Genomic DNA, 23,019 nt, shown 5'->3' on the forward strand with positions numbered 1-23,019 from the left:
ACCCTATTTAAAAGGCATATTAGGGAGGCCTGGTGGGCTATCCCACAAGAGGTCATAGATCGCCTAATTCTATCTATGCCTCGCAGACTTCAGGCTGTACATCAGGCACGTGGCTGGTATACAAAGTATTAATATGGGGATTCTATAGAACTACTTTGTAGATCGATATCTTTTGAATTGGTTGAGAAAATCGAGTTTGAATTCGTTGCGTTTTTCTGATTTTTTTGGGTGTAATCAGACTTTTGACCCACTAGTTTATAACAGTTTAGCGTATCTCCCGATAATAATACATATCCACAACTGGCCACTGGGCAGTCTTCTTATCATATAAATCAGATATTGTTACGGAGTACATAGCCGAAAACTCTTTAAATAACTTTCGAGTTGGCGCTAATACTAGATTCTGTGTAGCACCCTTGTACCAGTATAAATATGTCTAAATAAAGGTACAACCAGTCCAAGTAGACTAGACTTTCGATCAAGTAATTATATATCTAATACAAGGTTTAGGTTTATGCGAGAGTCTCCATCTATTCGAAGTTTGCTGTAATACATACTAATTGCACGATAATAGAACCATGGGCCCCTGGACTATAGCCTCCACAAGTAAGCTTGATTTGGTACAGACTTTGTTTAATTAATTTAGGTATTGATAACCGTAGAACTATAAAAGCCCATCCAAGATCTCTCTATTACTATTCATTATCTTTACCAATGTCACTATAGAAATAGTACACTTCTCACTCAATAAATCAACCACCCAAGCTGTACTAAGTGCCATGTACAGAACATCACTTCCTCCACAACCGTCTACACCCGAGCCAGTACCGGCGGAGACAGAAGAAATTGGATCTGTCTCTTCAATGGCCCTAAGTGAACCATCTTCACCTAATGCGATACAAGAGGGTAACGATCCTAAGCAAAAAGGCACAACAACGGGCGACAGCTGCATATTGCCTCTGCGAAAGCAGATGTCTAGTGAAACCTCTCCCACTGCCAATTTGACTGACGAACCTCACATTGTACCCAGCCAAATTGCTGCTGATAAACCCCGACCGCCAGAGAACCCGGCTGCAGAGCTAGCCCCATCGCGGCGAAATGCTATAGTGCCACTGACACCGTTACCCCTCTTCAAATCTGTTAAAAATAAAAATGAAGAAATCTATAATGGGGTAGCTTATTGGTACCAGAGGTAGGTCCAAGAATCATGGTCCGGAAGGCAATTATAGTCTACTAATAATTATTGGCAGTTTTCGACTTCAGATGTGGTCACCAGTAGCGTCAATGGTGGGTATACATTGGGAAAAAGCGGAACAACTCAGTTGGCATATGGGAAGAGAGGAGATCTTCCAACGCTCCACCAGCTCAATGGCAATTCGTCCAATTTTCTATGGTAAGGGACTTTAGTGGTCATACAGGTCTATACTTGTCAAAATAAAACTATTTATAACTGTTTTCATAATATCCTGCAGCCCGAATAACATGTTCTTAGAACTTGGGAGTACATCAAAATTAAATTCTAAAACTTTGCTTGTCTGAATGCTTAGCGCCAGGTTATTTTATTTTTGTGTCTCTGGTCAGATTGATATTTGATAAAATATAGGTTTTAGTGTAAGCCTTATATACCTGCTGCATGGTCAGTAATAGATATAATTACTAAAGTGGCTTAAATAATCTAATTACTGCTTAAATAGGCAATAATAAAGGGCATTTGTAAGGAAGTGAATATGATCTTTTAATTCTGATATTAGAGTATACGGAGGAATAAATATCAATCCACGTGGCCAGAAGCAATACAGATGTAGCGCTACTGATGATAGAAACTGCTTATTGACCTAAATTTTTTGTTGCAGTAAACTAAGTAGTAGTGGGCCGGTGTCGCAGTACTACTGGTGATACGCTATCCCTATTTTGTGTATTGCCTGGTACATATATATTAAGAAGCACTGAAAGAAGAACCACTATTATGTTAATATTGTACTGTTTCTTGACCCTACTATAGGTACTAGTAAAGCCTACACTTATTATAAAACTAGTATTATTTAATAAAGCTAAGGGGATCGTGAATACTTCGAAACTGGTAGATGGCCACCGGAATAGGTACACAAAGAGAGAGGGGTTCTGAGGGAATGAAATATGGTTATATGAGTCACACATTAATTAGTGCAATTTCATCAGATTGCCCACTTTGCTTCATGGGGCACTGATAGAGTCTAAAGCCTCCTGACTGTAGGCTTTCCATCACAGGCTTGAGATGTGGTACGCAGGGCGCAACAATAGCAGTAAAAAGTAGTACCTCAGTGCAGACACCAACCGGAAACGGATGAAGAATAAAGCCCTGGATGCCCTTAACTGTCTTAATTCGAAAGATTGCTTCTAAGACAGCGGAGAGTATTATCCTAAATAATCAGTGAGAATGGCAGCGTATCGATAAGAATGCAGGGAGACATACAGAGCCCGTAATGCAAAGCATCCAATAACAATAGCTTTTTTTTGTAGCCGCATTTGAATTCGACACACCATAAACGCGGGCCAAAGAATGAGAGCTACTTCTGTTACTATATTCACTGAGGTAAAAGAGACCTCCCAAGCTCGCTGGAAAGGAGAATCAGCCCAACTCGAATTTCTTGATCGACTTGATCAGAATCATGCCACTTTGCATACCATGTCAATGCACCTTTCGGAAGCAGGGTCCCAGGGGTGCGGAATACTACATTGGAATGCTGTAACAAGAAGGGATGAAAAAGCCCAGCTTGTAAGAGTAGCAAGGAAAGGAAATCCACCTCTTAAGTTGTAACCACGTAGAAGTAGTATAAACATAGCAGTACTCATCTTTGAGAAGTATAACGTTCCAATCATGGTTAGTTTCGCGATATAGACAGCCTATTTGACCTCCAGTCAGTGTCTCTATTCCTATACCTAACTAATAATGGGCCCCGCACCTTTTCGATCAAAAGGAGCTGAGGCGGAAGCAAGCTTTGGTCTCCATAGCCATTGTCTGCTGCTATTGCTATGCTCGTCGTGTGTGCAATGTTGAATACCTTAAAAATCCAAATATACTCGTATTAGATCCCCTCGAGAAGCTTACATAAATATGAACTTACCAGGGCAGCGATAATCATCCAATCATCCATACTCACGCGGCGTATTATCCAGTACTTTGTCCCCACACGTGACAAGACTGCTATGGTCTCAAATATTAATAGAATAGATGCTATAATTGTGAGGATCGGCGCTTGGCTGCTGCTTGTGAGAAATACCATTGTCATCCAGTGATAATGAAGAAAAATGGAATATCAAAGAATGTAAGGGGATACCATTCGCCCAGATATTTAAATATACTTATTGTGCAATTTCTTCACTATATTATACTATTGCTAAGATCTTACTTGATCACGATGTACTCCGTGTCTATCTAAAGTTTAAGAAACAAACTAGGGTACTTTGACTTCAAACACTCACCAGCTTAACCTTCATACTAGACCATCTGATCTTATGCGAAGGGACTTCGAAGGGCTAATGTGGAGATAAACAATTGCTTGGCATCCGAATCTGGGTCTATTGTACGATGTAGATTAACATTCTGGCGTTCTGAAAACCAACCAACATTGAGTAGGAAATTAATTAACATACCCGTTGCATGAAACCTTCATGTTTTTGACGACTTTTTTATTCTTCCCAATCAGGTTAAAGGTGATCGACAGGGTGGAGACATCCCTAGACTTCTTCACCAGTCAGTGACTCAATGATCGCCGGAAACAGCAGGAGGCTCATTAGAGCCCCACCTGAAAGCATGGGACGTAGATCCCAAGCTTGAGAATTACACAGCACTGAGGCAGGGCTCCTTATGATTATGAGTGGAACTGTTCGACCCACCGTGGCAATACAGAGGTAGAGTTCGACAAGATTTGTGTTAGACCCTGTCGAGCAGTTCGCTTAAATGACTACGAGTGGGACTATCAGCACCACTGGGCCAAGGGTGGTCCTATTATATTTTGTATGCAGCTGGCTAGAGCCGTCAAGGAAATGATATATGAACACGCCCACACTGATCAGCACGACCTTTTCGCACCCTGCCACGCAAAGGAGGTGTTTCTGGTTCTTGTGGTTAACTGCTCCGTAATGATAGTGGGCCTGGTGCGCCACAAAGGCAGTCTCCAGAGTAGTCATTTTTCTTAATGTCTCAGTGGGTCAAGAATGATGATAGTGATAATACTCCTTGCTTGTAATTTATCCGTATCCGAAACATTCCGTTAAAGATCTCTATACGTACACTCCAAAACTCTAACTTGGTAGATCACTTGTACCCTGCGTCATTAGTCCGTCCTATTTGCAAGTATGAGACAACCTTTGTCAGTTTACATCCTGTGCTGCTTGTTCAGGAATATTTTAACCGGATCGCTCCTGATATCCCCTTCCGCTTTAGACCCGAAGACCTTCAACTTATTCAGTATATACAATAGAATCATAGAACTCATTCCACTGATAGACACGTGGGCTACTATGGATAAGCAGCAATATGAGTGCGAAGATCACATAACGCTTCCGGAACCAGGACAAGAGGCATCTTCAATCCACGCGAAGGACAATGGAGAACTAGCACGTGTTGGCAAGTTGCCTAGTTTACAGGTACGAGACCCAGAGCGTATGAAATTCATATTCTGCGGATATAGCAGTCACTAATAATGGTAGCGGAGATTCGGATTTCTATCTATATTAGGATTTAGTTGTACTGTCCTGGCGACTTGGGAAGGTGTTCTCTCGTAAGTATACGCCACCATATTTATGGAAGTCTACTGACACTTTTAGCACATTTGTTCTACCGTTGCAAAAGTGTTACTCTCCATCTAGCAAGGATTTGCAGCACTCAGTCTAACACAGTATTTATAGTGGTGGATCCGGAGGTGCAGTCTATACTTACCTCTTTGTGTGGTTCAGCACCCTTTGCACCCTTGCTACACTATCCGAGCTGGTGTCTATGTAGGCTACCTTTCCGTTTTCCTCGGCTGCCTGAGGCCTAATAGGTGTGCAGGGCACCGACCTCTGGTGGTCAGTATCATTGGGTCGCAATTTTAGCGCCACGATGGTGCCATAAATTCCTTAGCTTTATAACAGGTGAGTAAGCTGACACGGTGCTCGTTGCCTGTACATCTATATATATGCTCTGCAAAAAGACTTATTAAATCATTAGCGTGGTTGGTAATATTGGGTTGGCTAGGAGCATTTGCTTCAGGTGTATATATGGCAAGCTCCCAGATCATGGGGTTTGTTACTATAACACACACTTCGTTCAAGCCTCAACCATACCAGGTAATGCTTCTTTACTGGGCTTACGTTGCCTTTGCGATGTTTATAAATATTGGAACTGGGAGACTTTTGCCTAAATTTGAGGGATTTGTCCTGATCTTGCATATTGCAGGGTTTTTCGTCATCCTAATACCACTCTCATATCTAGGTGACCATGTATCCGCAAATGAGGTATTTGGGAGCTTCAATAACAAGGGCGGTTGGCCGAGTCTTGGATTATCTCTCTTCGTTGGGATGCTGGGCAGTAATTTTGCATTCACAGGGTGTGATGCTGCTATTCATGTGAGTAGCTAGTGATTCATTCCGCTCTCTGTTGACTTTAGAGCTAATGCTGGATGGGAATTTCTGCAGATGACCGAGGAAACCAGAAATGCCACGGTGACCATACCGCGGTCTATCATGATGAGTATTGTACTGAATGGATCGCTGGGCTTCGGCATACTTTTGGTTACCCTGTTCAATCTACGGGATGTTGATCATGTCCTCAACTCTCCTATAGGGTATCCGTATATTCAGATATTCCTCGATGCGACAGGGTCAATCCCGGGTAGCATAGCTATGGCTTCGATAGTGCCTATCTCAGGAGTTGCTACGGCATCTGGGAATCTGGCGGCAGCCTCACGGATGGTATGGTCCTTCTCTCGAGACCGTGGTACTCCTTGGTGGATACTTCTCAGCAAGGTAAGTATATGTAGGCTTGTTTATGATGTATACGTTGGTTGTTTGGTACTGATAATAAAGCTTCAGGTGGACTCCAGAAAAATACCTTTTTATTCCATCGCGGCTATTGTTTTCGTTGCCCTCTTGCTATCTTTAATAATCCTGTGGTCTGAAGCTGTTCTCGATGCTGTGGTGTCATTGACTGTCAGCTCTCTTTTCTCTTCATATCTCATAGCCACTGGGCTGCTACTTTACCACCGCCTTTCAGGCGGAATTCGACCTTATGGCGAGACAACGGTCGTGGTTAACACAACTGGCGCTCCCCTTTCTTGGGGACCATTTCATATTCCAGACAAATGGGGTATCACGACTAACACTTTTACGGTATGCTACCTGATTATTGCTGTTATATTCAGCTTTTGGCCTTCAGATGTATATGTCAACGTGTCGTCAATGAACTGGGCTATCGCACCTACTGGAGGAACGATTCTCTTCGGCATTCTGTACTACATTACCTATGCGAAGGGCACTTTCAATGGACCTGTGGTGGAAGTTTGTTAAACGTGTGCATTGATGGGCTGCTCATGACATGCACCTCAGTTGGCCATTGAGTCATTGCACGTCTTATCTTTTGGATGTTAACTGCTTCTACCTAAGTATAGATATTCAATATTTCTATCTCTTCTACCTTTGACTAGCATTAATATAGTGCAGCAATACTCTGCTTATACACTTACTGTACACTAAGTTGCAAAAAAGTGTCTGGGCGTTGTACACTCTGTTTCTGACTCCCTGAACCCGCTAGTCCATATATAGTTAAGTAAATGGTTTTACACCAATCATATCACTTAATATCGGCTACTAAAGATAATTTCATCTATTTATAGACTAGAAGATCAATAGTATTAAAACAAATATACAACACCGGGACACCATTTTGGCAACGTAGTGTAGTGAAGTAACTCATATAGATGTTTCATCCTCTGTGTGTGGGATAATGTAGGGGATAATATAGCTCGTATCTCTGTTTCTATGAGCGATAGGCTATACCAAGCAAGACTCCCCTGGCGCAAATGCCTTGGGCAATCTCATAGTCTACATTGAGTGTAGCGGTGATGTTGAACTTAACCCATAAATCTATGCTACAGAATAAGTCGAAATACAGATAAAATGGTTGATGTACTGGAATACCAACGTCAAATCAGACGGCTCAACTGCGTTTTGATTCAAAGGTTACCTAATACCAAGAGTATAACTAGTCTTTCCACTTCAACGTCAAATATATGCTCCTACAGAGGCGCATCGGAAAACCCTAGCCGGCTCACTTTGCCGCTCAACTCTCAAAAGAAGTTGTTAAAGTTCCCAATGATTTCCAATGATTTTGGTTTTACTCTTGTTGATCCACATGCAGACAATGGAACAAGAATAATAAATGGGATCATGAAGCACATGGAGAGTAAATAATATAGAGGGATACTGAGCTACCTGAGCGCAGTTCCATAGGTATATGGTTGAGGTTTAAAAGAAAATCATCAGTAAAATAATATTTAGTTAAAGATTTTATGATTAATTAGGTAGTCTAACTAGTTAACTAACTAGTTAACTATCTGTAGGCAGATTATCTAACTTTTATTTTTTTTATGTCCTTACTTTTGTACACGCACCGTGCCAGTGTTACTGTTTTCTCCTCCCCATTCTCTGACTTCCGATTAGATAGCACTTATATGAATGGACAATCTTACCAGGCTCTCCTCTTGTGTTTACATCTATGTAAGCAAGCAATACCCTGTATCGCCCATAAGTAAACTGGGTTGCAGAAAGACAACATATACATTGAATCTATCAATAGAAGTGCATAATTTCACTGACTGCCTCATTGTGAGTATGAGGCAATCGGAGCTAGTACCGTCTAGTCGCGCTAAATATTAGTCTAACCACAGCCCACACCCAAAGAGCGGAAGGACTAGACAGGTTGAATATATTATTCTTGAGGAACTATATCTATCTACCTAAGGGTTACGGTCATTCTCGAATATGGCTTGACCAAGAAATATATAACGAATATTCTTGTTGGCCCGCTTCCCGTCTTCAATGTGGTTATGTGAGTCAAACCGATTTCGAGAGTGGCTGTGTTTTTGTAGCACAGTCCTATCAATAATGGCCAACCTTCAGTATACCCTCGAAGGAAAATATAACTGATTTCTCGCCCCATCACGTTTAACAAGTAGGTAGGTTACTTTATCACGCATGGACCAAGAAATCTTCCTTCTGATTACCGGGATTGACGGTAAAAACAGTCTCGTTATTACACAAGTGTGGCTTGTCGATTAAGCTGGCCGAGAACCAAAGTGGCTTTGTGGACTGGACCGAAACCTGGTGGGATGGGATCTTATCTCTTGTTGGAACAGCATTCAGGCTTAGTCGCGGTGCGTGGCAGGGGTCTGGGAAGTCAGAGCTGTAAAGTGCATACGCCCCATAGAACCGAAATAGGACCATGTCACCGGGTGCTGCATTGATGAACTGTGGGTGAAAGAGCGATTGTTCCATATCGATACCACCTTTTTTGGGCAACTCAGTCCCAACATCGACGATAAATAAGCGTATAGTGGCTGTGGAATCAGCAAAAATAGCGTCAGCCGTCGCATTGGACATCCATTCATTATTTGTCTGTGAAGGTGGCGGCATGGATGGAGACGGGGGTAGGTTTAGCGTCGAAGTCGAAGGCGAAGCGGGGATATCCGAGATGGAAGGCTTTTCTGACACAGAGTGTGCTTGCCCCGGGGGCGGCACACGTTGATCATCTGTCTTTGTAACTGACACATTGTCGGTTGGTTTCACTATGTTATTTCCAGCATGAAGCGTAGATGTGGGATTATGCTCAGCGGGAGCTGCACTCCCCTGTGATCCAACGTAGGAAGTTGGCAGAGCACAGCTATTTTGGTTAGTATCGTATCTTAAGAGTGATTGTGCTCTAGAGTCAACTTGCCTCAGCACAGGAGATACACTCCAGATAAGAAGAGTTAGTAGTGACACAAGGACAGGCAACATGATGCAGTTGATATAGACTACAATATCTGCCGGGTTTCCCTGAAACGGTTTTATGGCAGGGGGAGGATTTAGAGAATGTTGTTACTCTTTTATATTATTATGATGGGTTCTTAATGGTAGCCTATGTATAAGTCGCTTCATTTTTGATTGCTATGTACCATCAGGAGTAGCGTTGAAGATGCAGAACGCAGCGCAGCCGAGGGTACAAAAGACTGAGTCGCCGCATGTGGGATACTCAGTATTGGGTAAATATGTATTTCTACTCTCACCAGACTATCGCAAACCTAAAGATGAAAAATTAGTATTTGAAGGTGTGTGCGATATCCGCAATGATCTATGAACATATATATAGATAGTAGCTACTTTTCAAGTAACTACTTAAGCATATAGGGTTATAAGAAAGGGAACAGTGAAATAACAAATCTAATTCTACATTATTTATAGATAAGGTTGCCAGAGAGTATGAGAATGAAACACGACATGAATATACTCTATATAGTGGTACTCGCCAAGCCAAACAGCTATTCAATAGGAAACAGTATGAGGCAGCAAGATGGCTATATTGCGCTATTTGCTATCAGTATTCTATTATATACCAATGTTGCAGGTAAATCTCTACCGTAGTAATACTACGGTTGACTCATTTAAGGTTACTAACGAACAACTCTTGACGGTGCCAGAAAACTTTCTTCTATCCTCATTATCTTGTTCTTTCTGTGTAACGCCTTCATATTCAGATATAATCAGTTATTATTTGTAGTAGTCTCTGTGGTACTTATGTAACGTAGTATATATCAGCGTAGAATATATTCTACCCTTGTTTTTGAGTTAAGGATGAAAATACTCAAGATTAAACAAACTTGATCATGCCAATGTCATACAATACAAGTGTAGATATTCCTTAACTGAATGCCATATGTAGTATCTCCGAGGCCATCGCCTAACGGGTTCACAATACTAAACGTTTTTATTCAATGTTCTTGCTGTTCTTCAATTCGGCGCGAATCACAATTACCTGTTTTATCAGAGCTTCCAGGTCGTGGCAAACCGACGGACATACCTTCAACAACAGATTGATGTTCGCGCTTGATTTTCTAAAGAATAAAACACTGAATGATTAAATATATAGTCGCTGTGGTGACTGTAAAAGAACCCGACACTGCTGTTGATACCATTGCCATTATAGACCATGTTCCATGCCGAGCCGTATAGACATTGAGAACAGTATTGACAAAGCCCATAGTAGAATGCAAGAGAGCTGGTCTTCAGTGACAATATATAAGCTTAAAGAACATACATCAATGTGGAGTAGGGTTTCCGTACAGAAATATTCGCTGCGGTGGCCAAATATAATTGGACCGCCACCTCCACCATAGCCACGCACAACCTCCTGTGCCCAACGTACAGGAGATTGTGGCTAATGCGAGAAGAGGAGGATTACTAATCGCATGGGCCATCAAGGTCCCGGTTTGGCTCTTGCTAGCCATTTGTTCCACCAAATGCGAATCACGCAAGGTTACAAATGTCCCTGGAAAGACTAAATAACCTGCCAGCAACAGCCAGGTAGACACTGAAGCAATTAAGCTGTGTAGTAATGGGATTCTTTCTGTCTCGAGCAGCATGTCAACATAACGGCTTTAGACTGCCTGGCATGTGACGGGCGGCGGAATGCTAATACGATATAACCAGTTGTTTATTAATTTACGTGGGCCAGTCGGATGAGTAGAGAACTTTGCCATAGTAGATATTCCAAATTGGTTTTCTATAAGGAGCATGCAAATGGTATAAATTGAGTTTAGCTAATGTAGGGATCAGGGCCAACTCCAAGGTCTTGTAAATACAGGACTAATATGGCCACCCATGATATTCAGAAGAATACCTGGATATAAGAGAGACAAGGTCGTAAGCCTTGGAGATTATAGATTTGGATGTAATATGCAATCAGCGCAACTACCATTAAGGACCATAGACAAAGACTATTTAGGCCACAACCCGACCTGCCCACTCCTATTTTGATATTGGCAATGTGTGCATGGTCTAAGGCAAGATGTAGTATATTTTTAGAACAATGTAACTTAAACGGCGTCAATGCCTTGGGTTGTCGACCACCAGCGCGAGCCGCTGGGAACTCGATATGCTTTCATCTGTTCGGGGAGCCGAAGAGAGTGACGAGTAACCGGAATTCTTAGTGTAAGATTTTCCAACAACGACCTCTCTAGCGTTGGAGCTTCTAGATCCTAATACCGGTCATTGTCTAATATCACGGACTATTTCGCGGTCAAGGTATCACTCTTGCCAGTCATTGTTGCTGTAGGAAAACAGCCGAAACTCAGATGGTTGGTTGAGAGGCATGACAGAATCCTGGGCTAAATGCATACTCAACTGCGTCTCAACGCCTTCCGGCTCCTTGGAGATGTGTAGCGGCTTTTTAAAGTGGACTTCTGAGATTTCGAACCCTATCACGCCGGCTGCCTTTTTTGTGATCTGATTTGCAGCCTCGATGGCCATGACAAGCATGCCTGCACCGGGATAGATCATCACACCGTTTACAAGATGATCTTCAATCCACGGCATTTCGGACCCGCGAAGACGGTTCTTCCACCGAGGCTCAAGTGGATTCCAGTCCACCACCGGCTTACCCAGAAGGTCCAGCTTACCGACCGCGCCTAGCCGCGACCTTGCACTCAGCCGGGACTCATTCCAGTACTTATGCGAATGATCGAAGACATAGCTGAGTAGATCGGTCAGGACTATATAGTGCTGCTGGTTCAGATTCTGCTCGAGGTGATTTACTCTGTCTAGGCATACTGGATATCTATAATATACCAAATCTCCAAGCAGACACATGGTGGAGAGAGTTGCGTCAATTCCCCTAACCATTAGCGAAGTGTATTTGATGGGAACGGCTCTCAGTTCCCGGACTGTGTCCATAACTGGACGGTGTAAACTTCGGTGAGGACTTATCTCCAGAAACATATTAAATAAGAAATGGCTGCAGCAACTCCGGTTGAGTATTCTATAAGATTGTTTAGAGGCTGTGTCCACCAGCGCGGCCACTGCATCCCTGAAGCGAACCCGCGACACCAAATTATGCACCCAGTACTCCGGATTGAGGAGCTCGCTTGGGAGCAATTACTTCCCTGTTACCGACGAGAATATCACAGTTCCTGACTTGGATGAGAGCGGAGTCCCAGACTCGAGACCTCTTATGACCTCCCGATATTGATCTGCCACGCGCAGTATATGGGGAGAATGATATGCAACGTTGACGGGCAGCTGCTGAGCAAATATTTCTTTGTGGTCCAATCTCGCCTTCAAAGCGGCGATCTGGTGAATATTACCGGAGACTGTGACATTGCATGGGCTATTAATGCAAGCCACGACCAGGTCGACGTTGCTAGCTTAAAGCGACAGCTCATCTAAATATTGCTGGGCATCTTCTTTACATAGCCCAACAGACATACTTTCATTCTGCTATATATCACTGTGACCCACCACCACGTTGACTGCCAGTAGCACGCTACGGATGCCACCCCACTTCAAAGTTATACCTTACTTCAGGGCTTTTCCTAGACGAACGAACCAACCATTTCGACTTGGCGCCAATGTGAAAGGAAAACCGGAAGTAAAATGGGTCTACTTCTTGTAAAGGTCACATTGCACCTTGGGTCTCATGTCTCTATAGATTGGTGGGTGTAGTATTGTTCTTTTCCTATATATATAATCCCTTTATCCCGCCTACTGTAGATCTTGTCCACCACGGACAAGGGGTTTAAGCACCATCAGTCCTTGCGCAGCAATGCCAACGTCCAAGCTTTTTGAGCAATGCCCCTCTTTCCCCTCGGGTTTGACCGTGGTGGCCCTGACCAAAGTCTCTCTCTCGGCGCTGGAACACAATTGTCCAGCAGAAGCCCAGAAGCTCCTTTCTGCATGTCAAAAGTGGGGTTTCTTTCTCCTGGATATGCACGATTCCGACCGAGGAACGGCAATGCTGCAATATGCAGAAGACATGTTTTCTCTGACGGGCGACCTATCGGAGATGGACCACGACATGCTGAACAGATATCACCACACACCTCCCGATTTTACACGGTATGTGGTGCTCCCCGACTGCCCTCTTTCATTACCTGACTAACGAGCACATCAGGTATAAGTCGATCGGGACCACCAAGACAGCGCCCGGACAGTTCGACCACATCTACGTCTACTCTGTCGCCCAGGATGACATGCTCCAAAACGCTTGCGCCGAGCCCCAGCTCCCTCACCCGGAGACCATCACTCGCAAGACAGCTCAAACCCGCGACTTCATCTCCTGCAGCCATGCTGTGTTGGATCGTGTGCTCGCCAGTCTTGAGACGGGCCTCGGCATTGCCCCCGGCACGGTCTCCGCCATGTGTCCTCCCACGGAACGCTCTGGGACCCTTGTCCGTCTTATCTGGACCCCTCCGAGCGCCCAGCAACCCGACTACTGTCAAATCTCCTTTGGTGGCCATACCGACATGGGTATTATGACGCTCCTCTTCAACGTCGCGGGCGGGCTGCAAGTCCTTCCCCCAGGTGCGGCCAATGTGCACGAGAACTGGCAGTTTATTCGTCCGGAGCCTGGCTGCGCTGTCGTCAATGTCGCCGATACCCTCGAGCTGTGGACTGGGGGCCTGCTGCGCAGCTCCCTGCATCGGGTTGTCACGGCCCCCGGGGACCAGGCGATGGTCCCGCGGAGAAGTGTGGCGTATTTACTGCGGCCGAGACAGAATGCGTCCTTGGCGCGTTTTGTGGGGGGCATTGTCCCGCCGTTGCAGTCTGGGGAGGCGAATGAGACCAGGTCGGTGGATGAGTGGAATGAGTGGAGGTCGCAGCAGATCCTGAAGGGGCAGCTGAAGAATGCACCTACGAGGGAAAGGGAGAGAGAGTTCAGAGGGCAGTTTGTGTAAGGATCCAGGATACGGGGGTTAAATATAGATAGCCACCGAGAAGATAGAGAATATCATAATCCAAGAGGAATGCTGACGCATGGTAAATCCATCTAATATCGACGGCTTCGGTCCCGTTTACGTGATACAGCGTTCAACTGGTCGCTGCCACTGATACACCCCGACCGCAGGCTCACAGCTTCTGAATCTTAGAAACCGGCGGAATAAGAACTGCTGTCTGATGACTGATCGCAATCAAATCCATCTTCTCGTTAAACAGCAAAACCTCCATATCCATCTGTCCCTGTAGAATGTGCTTGTATTTATTCCGCAGGTACAGCCAGCGAACGCCCTCGGACGGCAGTCGTTGTTTGATCTCCGTCGACAAGGTCAACGAGACATTGACCATTCTCGCCTTGAGTCTCGTGGAGCTGTCATCCTCCAGCGCTCTCCAATCTTCTCGACCTTCCTCACGCGCCTTCTGCTGCCGCTCGGCAAACTCCAGCGTGGCTGCTATGCTTCCCGTCGACGGTTTGTCTTCGATAGGCGGGAACAGGTTCTCTTGGACCGGAAGCGGCATTTCCATTATGAATTGAATTATCTCGTTGGTCCACCGCGCGTCGGTATCTGTTCCTGTCCCGGTCCGTACCAGAGAGCCCTGCGGGTGGCAGTCTCAGTCTGGTTCAATCCACTGTTCGACGAAGGTGGCTTCATGGCGCGGGATTCTCGGGATGAAGGCCTTGGCGTAGGAATGTCCCCGTCGGAACCCATCCGGGTAGAAGGCGCAGTGGTAGGAGATCCAATCGGGATGGCTGTCGGTCTCAAGCTTCGTGAGGTCAATGGGTTGGGGCTCAGGCGAGGGACGCCAGCCCGTTTGAAGCGTCACGCCTTCGGTGGAGAAATTGGTGAGTCTGACAGGCCCACCATTCGTATTAGTGCGTTCTCGTTCTTTCATTTCTTGCGAACCACTGTCATGGTGAACGAGGAATACCTGGGATAGACTATTCCACCGGCCTCATTGTACACGGACAGGGTATGCAGCAAGGCTTTTGTTGAGCTTCGATCCCCAACATTCAGCTCCAAGATGCGAAGATCGCCATTTCTGTGGGCGAGCATATCCATATAGCGTTCTACTGTTAACGAGTCCTACCTAGATGTATGTTTGTCATTCAGAAGCACACCTTTGGGGTCCAGGAAATCGGGCTCGGGCTGATACTGTATTTGATATGCCAGTTGCAGCCCGCCCAGTGTATCAGCAACAGAATCATCTCTAGAGCTGGCGATGGTAGTCAATCTCAGATCACTAAACTGCACCGACAAAGCACCATTACTCTGATTCAAAGCGAACCCACTGAAGCACGCTCCACGACGGTCTAATATTTCTGGCCAGGTATACTCCTGGACCTCGTCACTATCTGGATAGCTCAATCCCGTCCTGCTGACATACAGTCGGCGCAGAGATGAAGGAATCATGGTGGGAACAGTCCTTTTGCCACTATGGCAATATCCGATGAGTGCTAGGTGAAAGATACTGTCCAAGGACGTTGGATGGATAACGTGAGGCTGTGGAAAGCCATCTTCGGGCCAGCGGAAGAGCCCGATTGTCGCTCTGACGCGGTATTGGTCGTCATAGAATCCTTCCTTGACACACCAGAAGGCTGGGCCCTCGACCATTCCTATGCTCTTTAGACCGGAGTAGAAATTTATCCGATTAATGGGTGTCTGGCAAGATCCTTCAATCGAGGAGACCACGTCCCGGCGCGTTGCCAGTTCGGCCAGATTGTCATCACCCTGCGTAACAGGATTCTTGTAGACCTGATATTTCGCACGGATAAACCCATGGCAGCAGATATTGACTCACAAAGTTATTGACTGTTTCCTTATAGAAAGGCAGCGCCGCTGCAATTTATGGGCCACTAGGACGCGATTAGCCGCCTTTGCAGTATATCATCGGAATTAGTAACACACATAGTAACACTTTAAAAGGGCCCAATAGGAGTTAAAGCCTAGGACAAATTACCTAGCGAGATTATGCTCAACTATCACACCAGGGATTGCACAATCGGCGTTGATACAACTTCGTATATGATACATATCCACAAGCTATGCAAAGTTAATCTAGACCACAGTTTAAAGCATGTCTGAAGAGCTGTGTTCCTTATACCATGACTGAAGAATTTATCTTTCGATAAGCAAAAATGCAAGTAATGATTCTCCTAGAATAATATGAAGAGAGTCCTATAATCCGACATATTATACCCCCAATGTATGCTTCTCAGTAATACTTTAATGAGCTGTTGATGGTCTGCTGGAGCGCCGCATAATCTCGTTCCAGCCCATGTGCCATCCAATCTCTTCCGCTTGCTCCCAGCGTATTCCCATCACCGAAGCTACTAGTGACCACATCTGCGGTCGGAACCTGTGGAATCTGATTAACAACTCGGAAATGTCTCATTGAGGACTCATTGACTTACTGCTGGTACCAATGAGCAAGCTCATTGTAGACTTCTTCGTTATGTTCATGAGGGTGGTGAGTGAATGGAAATGGTGCAAGAAGTATTGGGGGATATCGCTGTGGGGGGGGCTGTTGTATGAATGAACCAACCCGCTGTCGCTGTCTATAGCGTGGAATGGGGCTTGGCAGCAACCGAGGACCTGGAGTTTGTGCACTCAGACTGAGAACACTCGGTAAAGGTCCCGCGGCAGGAACAGGAGCGGATGAGGCGGTTTCCTCTTCCAACTTTGCTTTCTTTTGCAAAGGCGCTTGGTACTCATTATTATTAGTCAATGAGCCCCTCCGCTTGGGTTTGCCATTTATTTGTGTCGGTTGGGTCGGCAAGGATCCACTCGGCGTCATTGAGGAGAGGGACTCTGCGCGGTCTGACGCCTTCGGAATTCTTACAGGTGTCAATGGCTGTATGGGAAGCGATGTTTCCTCCATGTTATTCAATATGGCTGGCGCTGTTTGCTCCAATTAAATTTTCATGACTATATGGAAATAGTTGCCTTGCCAGGGAAACCACGCGCCTTATATATAACAAATGGAATTGTTGACTAGTGGAACGTGGATCTCCTGCTGCAATTTACTCCGTCCTATATTGTCTGACAATACTTATCAAATAGCGTTAGTTCAAAACCTATAGGATCTTGATATTTTGCCAAGATTGCAGTTTTGATATTTTTACCCATTAATAGAGGTATCTGTGAGAGCTACTGTGTTACTAGTAAATGTTGATTATATAGAGTAGTATGTGGGGGGCTATGATAAGAGTGTGGAAAGAATGCCTCACTAAGCAAATACTCCAATGCTATGATTCCGTGTTGAATGATAGTAAGTTTCCTGTATAATGAATCCGACCACGGAGGCCTGCTAAACTTGACTGTCGCCTAGCAATTGGCATGACTTCTTCATACCCTCTTCTAGTTGGGGGTTAGTTACACGTGACACGCTAGGCTATCTTGGGTATAGTGTATTACCCGTGATAAATCAGATATTCTAAAGCCACAAGTCGGTTGCACTTCCGACTCCCTGCTTTACCAAATATCATTACACATTTCATTACTCTTGGTGTATAGTCATTAGACTATAGTTACAAATAGTCCTAATAATGTAAAGAGTGATATTTCTCACATTGATTAACACAGTCAAAAAGTGCTATAGTACTTGGTCGAATAAGGAGAGAAGGCCCAATGGATTCATAACTCTGACTTTTTTGAAAACAGTTTGCACAATGTCACACGTAATAAAAACACAGGAATAACTGGATTATCTCAATATTAATGGTTATCAATGGATATTATTCATTAAAGTACAACCGAAGGCCAAAACCCCTTACAAGCAGAACCACACTGGCTCACTTAGGCAAATGACACTTGCTCAGCACTGTATAATAAGTACCATGCCTTTAGCAGACCTGGATCATTTCCCAATTTGCTTCTGATACTCCTTGCACAGCAGACAACTTTTAGGTTGCTGACGAGCCCCAGGCGAGCTTGTCACTGTTTCCTAGACCACGCCTTAGGTCAATTGCTTATGTCTGTTCAGAATAGGAAGACGAGAAACTTCACACAGTATGGGATCAGAACTCGGAGTTAATTCTGACTCTGAGCCACAGCTGTCATATACCCCGGTGAGTATATGGTGGGTTTGCTAGGGATGTAGCTGGACCGCTATCATCGCCTTTGGTATTGCCTATCTAATCGCCCACCGAAACATGCCTGTACTCCGAGTTCGAGGTCTACCTCTATCACTGTCTGCCATTGCTGTTCTTCATATTTACTGGGTATCTGTTCAGTTTGGATGCATGATTGGCGCATTGATGCCTGGAGATATCGAGTATTGGATCATGGGTACCTATTTGCCATGCGGGATTGCCCTATTCCATGCATCCAACAGCCAGTTTCTCTATGTTGCTGCGCTTCAGAAAAAATATGTCCACTACAACAGCCGCTGCATCCGCTCTTCCCCTGGCTCAAGGCCCAAACCAAGCGTGCTTGGGAATGCCCCGAAATTATTCATTATTATTTGTATCTCTCTCCTGTGCCAGGTGCGATAGCCGCTTACACTCATAAGTTTTACCGACACATTTCATCTAACTGACCAGCCAGCTCACTCTTACGGTCCTAATGTGGGTGTTATCTCGTAAGTGGCACAGCTCCTAGGGTATTCCTGGTACCGAAGTCCATGGTACCGAAATGGAACAGAAGTCAGAGATGGGTCGAGGGTGGGAATGGTAAGAAGTAAAAGGATTTAATGTCTATCATTCGTCCAAAGACCGCATACATCTAACGGATACGCAGGTGGCCTGGCATATTCTGGCAGGTCTTCTGGTCTTGGATTTTTGCCCCAATAATCCTCTGGAAATCTCGGCGGATCCACGATACGCAAGGCTGGCGAGTCCAGACACTTGGTTGCGCTATCGCGAAGTAAGTGCTAGGCTGAGAATGAAGCTCTGTCCCTAATATCTATAGTCTTCACGCCACTCCCATGTGGCTCATCGCTCTTTATGTGCCCGCAATGAAGTCAGTCAACCAGTACTGGCGGCCGCCACAGTGGTAGGCGCTCCCAACCAAAATCAGTTGTGTTAATTCCCCTGATTTGAATATAGGATCTGTCTTTCAATTCTGGTAATAGAGATCTTCACGGTACTTATTCCCTGCTGGGAGGTGAGGCGTAATGGGGCTTCTTGTGAAAGGATGCGCAACCTAATTGCACAAAAGAAACTGCAACACGAAATGGCTATCTCAAAATATAATAGTCTCAGCCCGACATTTACCATAGCGAATACGGCCACATCTGACTTGAATCTAGAGAATAGCACTGCCAGGATGAGCAACGACACTCGACACAATACTTTGACCCTCACAAGTCTTGATTATATCCTTGAACAAAACCCCACTCCTCAGAGATTTGCTGCGCTGCATGACTTCTCTGGTGAGAATATTGCCTTCTTGGTCAGCGTGTCCCAATGGAAAAATTCGCTACAGGAGGCCGTTCAAAATGGCACCGTCCCTAGGGCCGACTGCTACACGAGGGAACAATTTAACCAAGCCCTATCTATATACGTCGATTTTGTTAGCGTTTACTATGCCGAATTTCCTGTGAATATCTCTTCCAGAGACCTTAAAAGACTCGAAGTTGTTTTTGAGGGTCCCGGCCGGGCTCTGTACGGAAACCTGCATGATGTTAATCCTGCCACACCGTTCGAGACGCCCGACGGCTCCTCCAAGGCACGCTTATCACCGGTGTCATTGGAAGCGTTGAGCCAGGAGACCCCCAGTTTCTACATGGGGGCTGTCCCAGAGACATTCAACACGACAGTCTTCGATGACGCGCAGGATAGTATCAAGTATCTTGTACTCACCAACACGTGGCCTAAATTTGTCAAGAACCATCTGAGTTTGGCAGATTCATCTGATATCGTGAAGGCGGACATGGGGTTTGTCTAATTAGCCTGTAATGGCAAGGGAAAGAGCATGTTATTTGACGGTCGAAACAATCCTGATTGTTCAAGAACAGAGAGTTAAACAATAAGGCGATAATGTTGCAGCCCTGTGGTGGATACTACATGCTCTTCGCTGTATATCACCTCATCTGCAATATATTTACATCTGATGCGGTTCAGTGAGAGGCAAACCCCGTCATTCTTTTCATCTAGAGATTCCTATTTTGCTTATTGGCTGAGTAACATATACATTACAAGGGGTTTAATCATACCTTCAATTCAGTATCGGGGTGTATCAGCCATCTCATCGAGCTTTAATTTAAGAAGGGTTCTGCAACAAGAATGTGAAACTGCGTAACCCCGGGCATCACAAGACTATACGTGTCCAATAGTTCCTTCCCACACCCCGAAAGCCGTAAGGCTGTGCAGGTATAATAGTTTACCAGTTATCGATTCATTACAGCTGATGCATCGAGAACAACAATAATTCACATTCAAACCTCTGGCACCAGTGGAATAATTTATACTAGTATTAACTAATTAGCAAAGCAGCCACAATACATTGAGTTGTACAGACAGGGAAGCCAAAGGTATGTAGAGTGACAACTTTATTGATACTATCGATGCTCTTCATGCCTCGTCATTGAACATGCTGTATATTATTTCTTCGCTGGTAGTTTCAGCACAGCTACTTTCAAGTCCATCGTCTTTTACAGGATTGCGGTCATCGTTTATTAGTATAAAAGCGATAACGAGCGAGGAATCCATATGCTATAGATTATCATAGCATATAGCGTTCTACTGAAAAAGAATTGGATATGAAAGATGAATTGTTGCTCTGCCTACGCTCAGAGGAAGTCGACCAAGAATGGCCTTTGCAAATATAAATGTGCAAAGACAAGACTCATGTCGCCGTCCTTGTGAAAGAAAACAGATATCCAATATAGTCGTTGCTTCAAGATGGAAATCCTATACCGCCTTTTTTGTTACTCTCCTTGCGAATTGAGTTAAACATTCTCCTGCTATGTTCAGTTAGACCCAGTAAGGGAGGCAACAAACTAGATATCTCAATCTGTAATACGATGGGTAAATAGCTTTCTAGACATACGGTAATAGCAGAATTATTTAGCAGGGCCAACCAAACCATACTCACTAGGGAGATAGCATGAGGCATGAGTAACCTGGTGGTGGATTCCAACCATAGCTTGACTATTTGGGACTGTACGTAGCCAGTAGAAGTCTCTCAAACATTCTTTCAGAATAACCTACTAACATGAATGCTGCAAGTCTTCTTCTACAGAGGAATGTTCACAGGGAGGTTTTCGTGGCATGATTCTAAATGGATATATACAACAGATGAACCTGTATAGGAGTATACATCTCTATTCTACAAGTTAGCTACATCTGATGAGCTCTCCTCTTTCTTTATTTCCCATCATATGTCACCCTTTCTTTCGAAAATGAACCCCGTATCTTTTGATACTGCAGCTGACAGACCAAAAGACTTAGATGGTCTGGTTCTGGAAGCCTGGGGACAAGGGCTATTGGTAGGTGCGCTAGTTGTGATGCTAGTATTAACTGCATCCAACATGAAGAGGTCCAAAATGTTACACAAGCTCATTGTACTTGAGGTAAGTCGATTTATCTCGGTCAGTATCTTGAACCATTTGTACATGAGCCTTATACCCTTTCCATAGCTTCTGCTAGCCGCTGGCCATGGTGCCTTCATCTTCTTTCATAAACCAGTATATGGCTGGTATTTATCCATTACTGCCATCGGCCTAAATATATCTTATACCCTGCATAATATAATCGCATGGATCAAGATCAAACCATTTTTACCTCCCTGGGGGTCGCGAGTCTTTCTGGGCAGTTTGCTCTTGGCCCAACCGTATTGGCTACTGGAGACCTACGCAAATTTTTCCTTCTTCAATCAGGGAAAGCTTCTCTTCCTCAAAACAAGGTTTCTGGAGCCATTCTTCCGGTCTGTACTTCCCACCATATATAACGTCCGGATTTCTAATAACTTTCAGAGAACCGTGGTGGTTATACGCTAGCTATGCACTATGTCATGCGATCAATAAGTGCTATGCATTGAGCTTACCGACTCTCATACAAGTCAGCCCACGGTTCGGTATTATGTTAATTCTGATGTGTCTTTCTGTTGGGTTCATAATAATAGATATTTGCGCCGTATTCGGTGTAATCTCCACTGCCCTACCAGCTGGGATTGAGCCATTTTGGAAGGTAAGAGGTATACTGGTGCCCAACAATTAAACAAACTGTGCCTAACCCGAATCGTTATACAAGCTGTCGTTTGTCTTCAAGTGCATGTGTGACACAGTTATCTTAGATGATTTCAAAGTAGCTCTGGATCAGATTCGTGAGCACTGGATGAACCGACAAGCAGAACAAGGGGGGCTCCCTTTCTATACCGCAAGAGACCCTCCACGGAGCCTACCTAATAGAGTTGATGGTGATAATGGACGGTGCTCCGATATGCATGGCACGGATGAGCTTGTCCTTCTTGAGCCGAGCTGTCCGACAGCCTCCTATCAAGGCCCTCAAAGAAGAGAATGACCAATAGCTTCGACTGTCACATAATATGTACCGCTCTCCATTCTTCATTATTTGGTTTAATTGATGAGAAAGCTTACAGAGTGTTAGAAGTGTTAGCATAGTTCGGGTTCATAGCTCTCTACTTTTGACTTTATCTATCCCTTATCTATTAAGATATTTCAGAAGAAAAGGCATATGGGTAGCATATTGTGCTAAATGGAAGATGAATAGACAAAATATCCTCTAGTGTGACGAGAATGTTGGTAATACTACTTATTTAGCTAATATACTGTAGTGCAAAGTGAAATTGATAATACTTCTTTCTGATATCAACTTATTTTCGGTAATGGAGTTGTGTTTCATGGCATAGCAAAAAGCAAATCTTGTCAGTGGCTTAGACGATTTGTTATGCGTTGCCTGTGTCCTATCTTTTTTTTCTACATCTGGAACCATGGATTATAAATCTATTCTCACACCATGTATAATATAAGAATTCTCTCAACCCAATGAGTGGAGGACCTTTTTGAATCATGATCTCAATAAATACTGTGACTTGCGGCAATAGAGACATCGAATCTTAGATTGATATT

The 23,019-nt window shown here is 44.5% G+C and overlaps 9 protein-coding genes across 9 annotated transcripts; 5 read left to right on the top strand and 4 right to left on the bottom strand.

Annotated features, from left to right (window-relative positions):
- Nucleotides 1-779: 779 nt before the first annotated feature.
- On the top strand, nucleotides 780-1,407 carry BDV38DRAFT_287728 (uncharacterized protein; the record flags this gene model as incomplete). The annotated part of the gene is made up of 2 exons (XM_032060924.1): nucleotides 780-1,192; nucleotides 1,251-1,407. The coding sequence occupies 2 exons, from the start codon at nucleotides 780-782 to the stop codon at nucleotides 1,405-1,407; spliced, it is 570 nt and encodes a 189-aa protein (XP_031908474.1).
- Nucleotides 1,408-4,503: 3,096 nt separating this feature from the next.
- Nucleotides 4,504-6,630, top strand: BDV38DRAFT_296997 (amino acid/polyamine transporter I; the record flags this gene model as incomplete). Its single annotated transcript, XM_032063051.1, has 7 exons — nucleotides 4,504-4,629; nucleotides 4,810-4,835; nucleotides 4,891-4,980; nucleotides 5,033-5,115; nucleotides 5,192-5,589; nucleotides 5,659-5,988; nucleotides 6,055-6,630. 7 exons carry the CDS (start codon nucleotides 4,504-4,506, stop codon nucleotides 6,526-6,528), a joined length of 1,527 nt encoding a protein of 508 aa, XP_031908475.1. The 3' UTR covers nucleotides 6,529-6,630.
- Nucleotides 6,631-8,208: 1,578 nt separating this feature from the next.
- Nucleotides 8,209-8,619, bottom strand: BDV38DRAFT_275100 (uncharacterized protein; the record flags this gene model as incomplete). Its single annotated transcript, XM_032057955.1, has 1 exon — nucleotides 8,209-8,619. One exon carries the CDS (start codon nucleotides 8,617-8,619, stop codon nucleotides 8,209-8,211), a length of 411 nt encoding a protein of 136 aa, XP_031908476.1.
- Nucleotides 8,620-12,814: 4,195 nt separating this feature from the next.
- Nucleotides 12,815-13,946, top strand: BDV38DRAFT_287731 (oxidoreductase; the record flags this gene model as incomplete). The annotated part of the gene is made up of 2 exons (XM_032060925.1): nucleotides 12,815-13,107; nucleotides 13,163-13,946. 2 exons carry the CDS (start codon nucleotides 12,815-12,817, stop codon nucleotides 13,944-13,946), a joined length of 1,077 nt encoding a protein of 358 aa, XP_031908477.1.
- A 172-nt stretch (nucleotides 13,947-14,118) lies between these two features.
- Nucleotides 14,119-14,511, bottom strand: BDV38DRAFT_287732 (uncharacterized protein; the record flags this gene model as incomplete). The annotated part of the gene is made up of 1 exon (XM_032060926.1): nucleotides 14,119-14,511. The coding sequence occupies one exon, from the start codon at nucleotides 14,509-14,511 to the stop codon at nucleotides 14,119-14,121; it is 393 nt and encodes a 130-aa protein (XP_031908478.1).
- Nucleotides 14,512-14,598: 87 nt separating this feature from the next.
- BDV38DRAFT_287733 (uncharacterized protein) lies at nucleotides 14,599-15,599 on the bottom strand (the record flags this gene model as incomplete). Its single annotated transcript, XM_032060927.1, has 3 exons — nucleotides 14,599-14,836; nucleotides 14,917-15,055; nucleotides 15,107-15,599. 3 exons carry the CDS (start codon nucleotides 15,597-15,599, stop codon nucleotides 14,599-14,601), a joined length of 870 nt encoding a protein of 289 aa, XP_031908479.1.
- A 612-nt stretch (nucleotides 15,600-16,211) lies between these two features.
- On the bottom strand, nucleotides 16,212-16,866 carry BDV38DRAFT_287734 (uncharacterized protein; the record flags this gene model as incomplete). The annotated part of the gene is made up of 2 exons (XM_032060928.1): nucleotides 16,212-16,344; nucleotides 16,400-16,866. 2 exons carry the CDS (start codon nucleotides 16,864-16,866, stop codon nucleotides 16,212-16,214), a joined length of 600 nt encoding a protein of 199 aa, XP_031908480.1.
- Nucleotides 16,867-18,139: 1,273 nt separating this feature from the next.
- On the top strand, nucleotides 18,140-19,874 carry BDV38DRAFT_275102 (uncharacterized protein; the record flags this gene model as incomplete). Its single annotated transcript, XM_032057956.1, has 5 exons — nucleotides 18,140-18,472; nucleotides 18,607-18,665; nucleotides 18,726-18,851; nucleotides 18,897-18,980; nucleotides 19,034-19,874. 5 exons carry the CDS (start codon nucleotides 18,140-18,142, stop codon nucleotides 19,872-19,874), a joined length of 1,443 nt encoding a protein of 480 aa, XP_031908481.1.
- Nucleotides 19,875-21,330: 1,456 nt separating this feature from the next.
- On the top strand, nucleotides 21,331-23,010 carry BDV38DRAFT_275103 (uncharacterized protein; the record flags this gene model as incomplete). The annotated part of the gene is made up of 5 exons (XM_032057957.1): nucleotides 21,331-21,501; nucleotides 21,568-21,854; nucleotides 21,904-22,117; nucleotides 22,181-22,346; nucleotides 22,997-23,010. 5 exons carry the CDS (start codon nucleotides 21,331-21,333, stop codon nucleotides 23,008-23,010), a joined length of 852 nt encoding a protein of 283 aa, XP_031908482.1.
- Between the last annotated feature and the right edge of the window lie 9 nt (nucleotides 23,011-23,019).

The sequence above is a fragment of the Aspergillus pseudotamarii genome, assembly GCF_009193445.1.
Source record: "Aspergillus pseudotamarii strain CBS 117625 unplaced genomic scaffold BDV38scaffold_83, whole genome shotgun sequence".
NCBI classification, from domain to species: domain Eukaryota; kingdom Fungi; phylum Ascomycota; class Eurotiomycetes; order Eurotiales; family Aspergillaceae; genus Aspergillus; species Aspergillus pseudotamarii.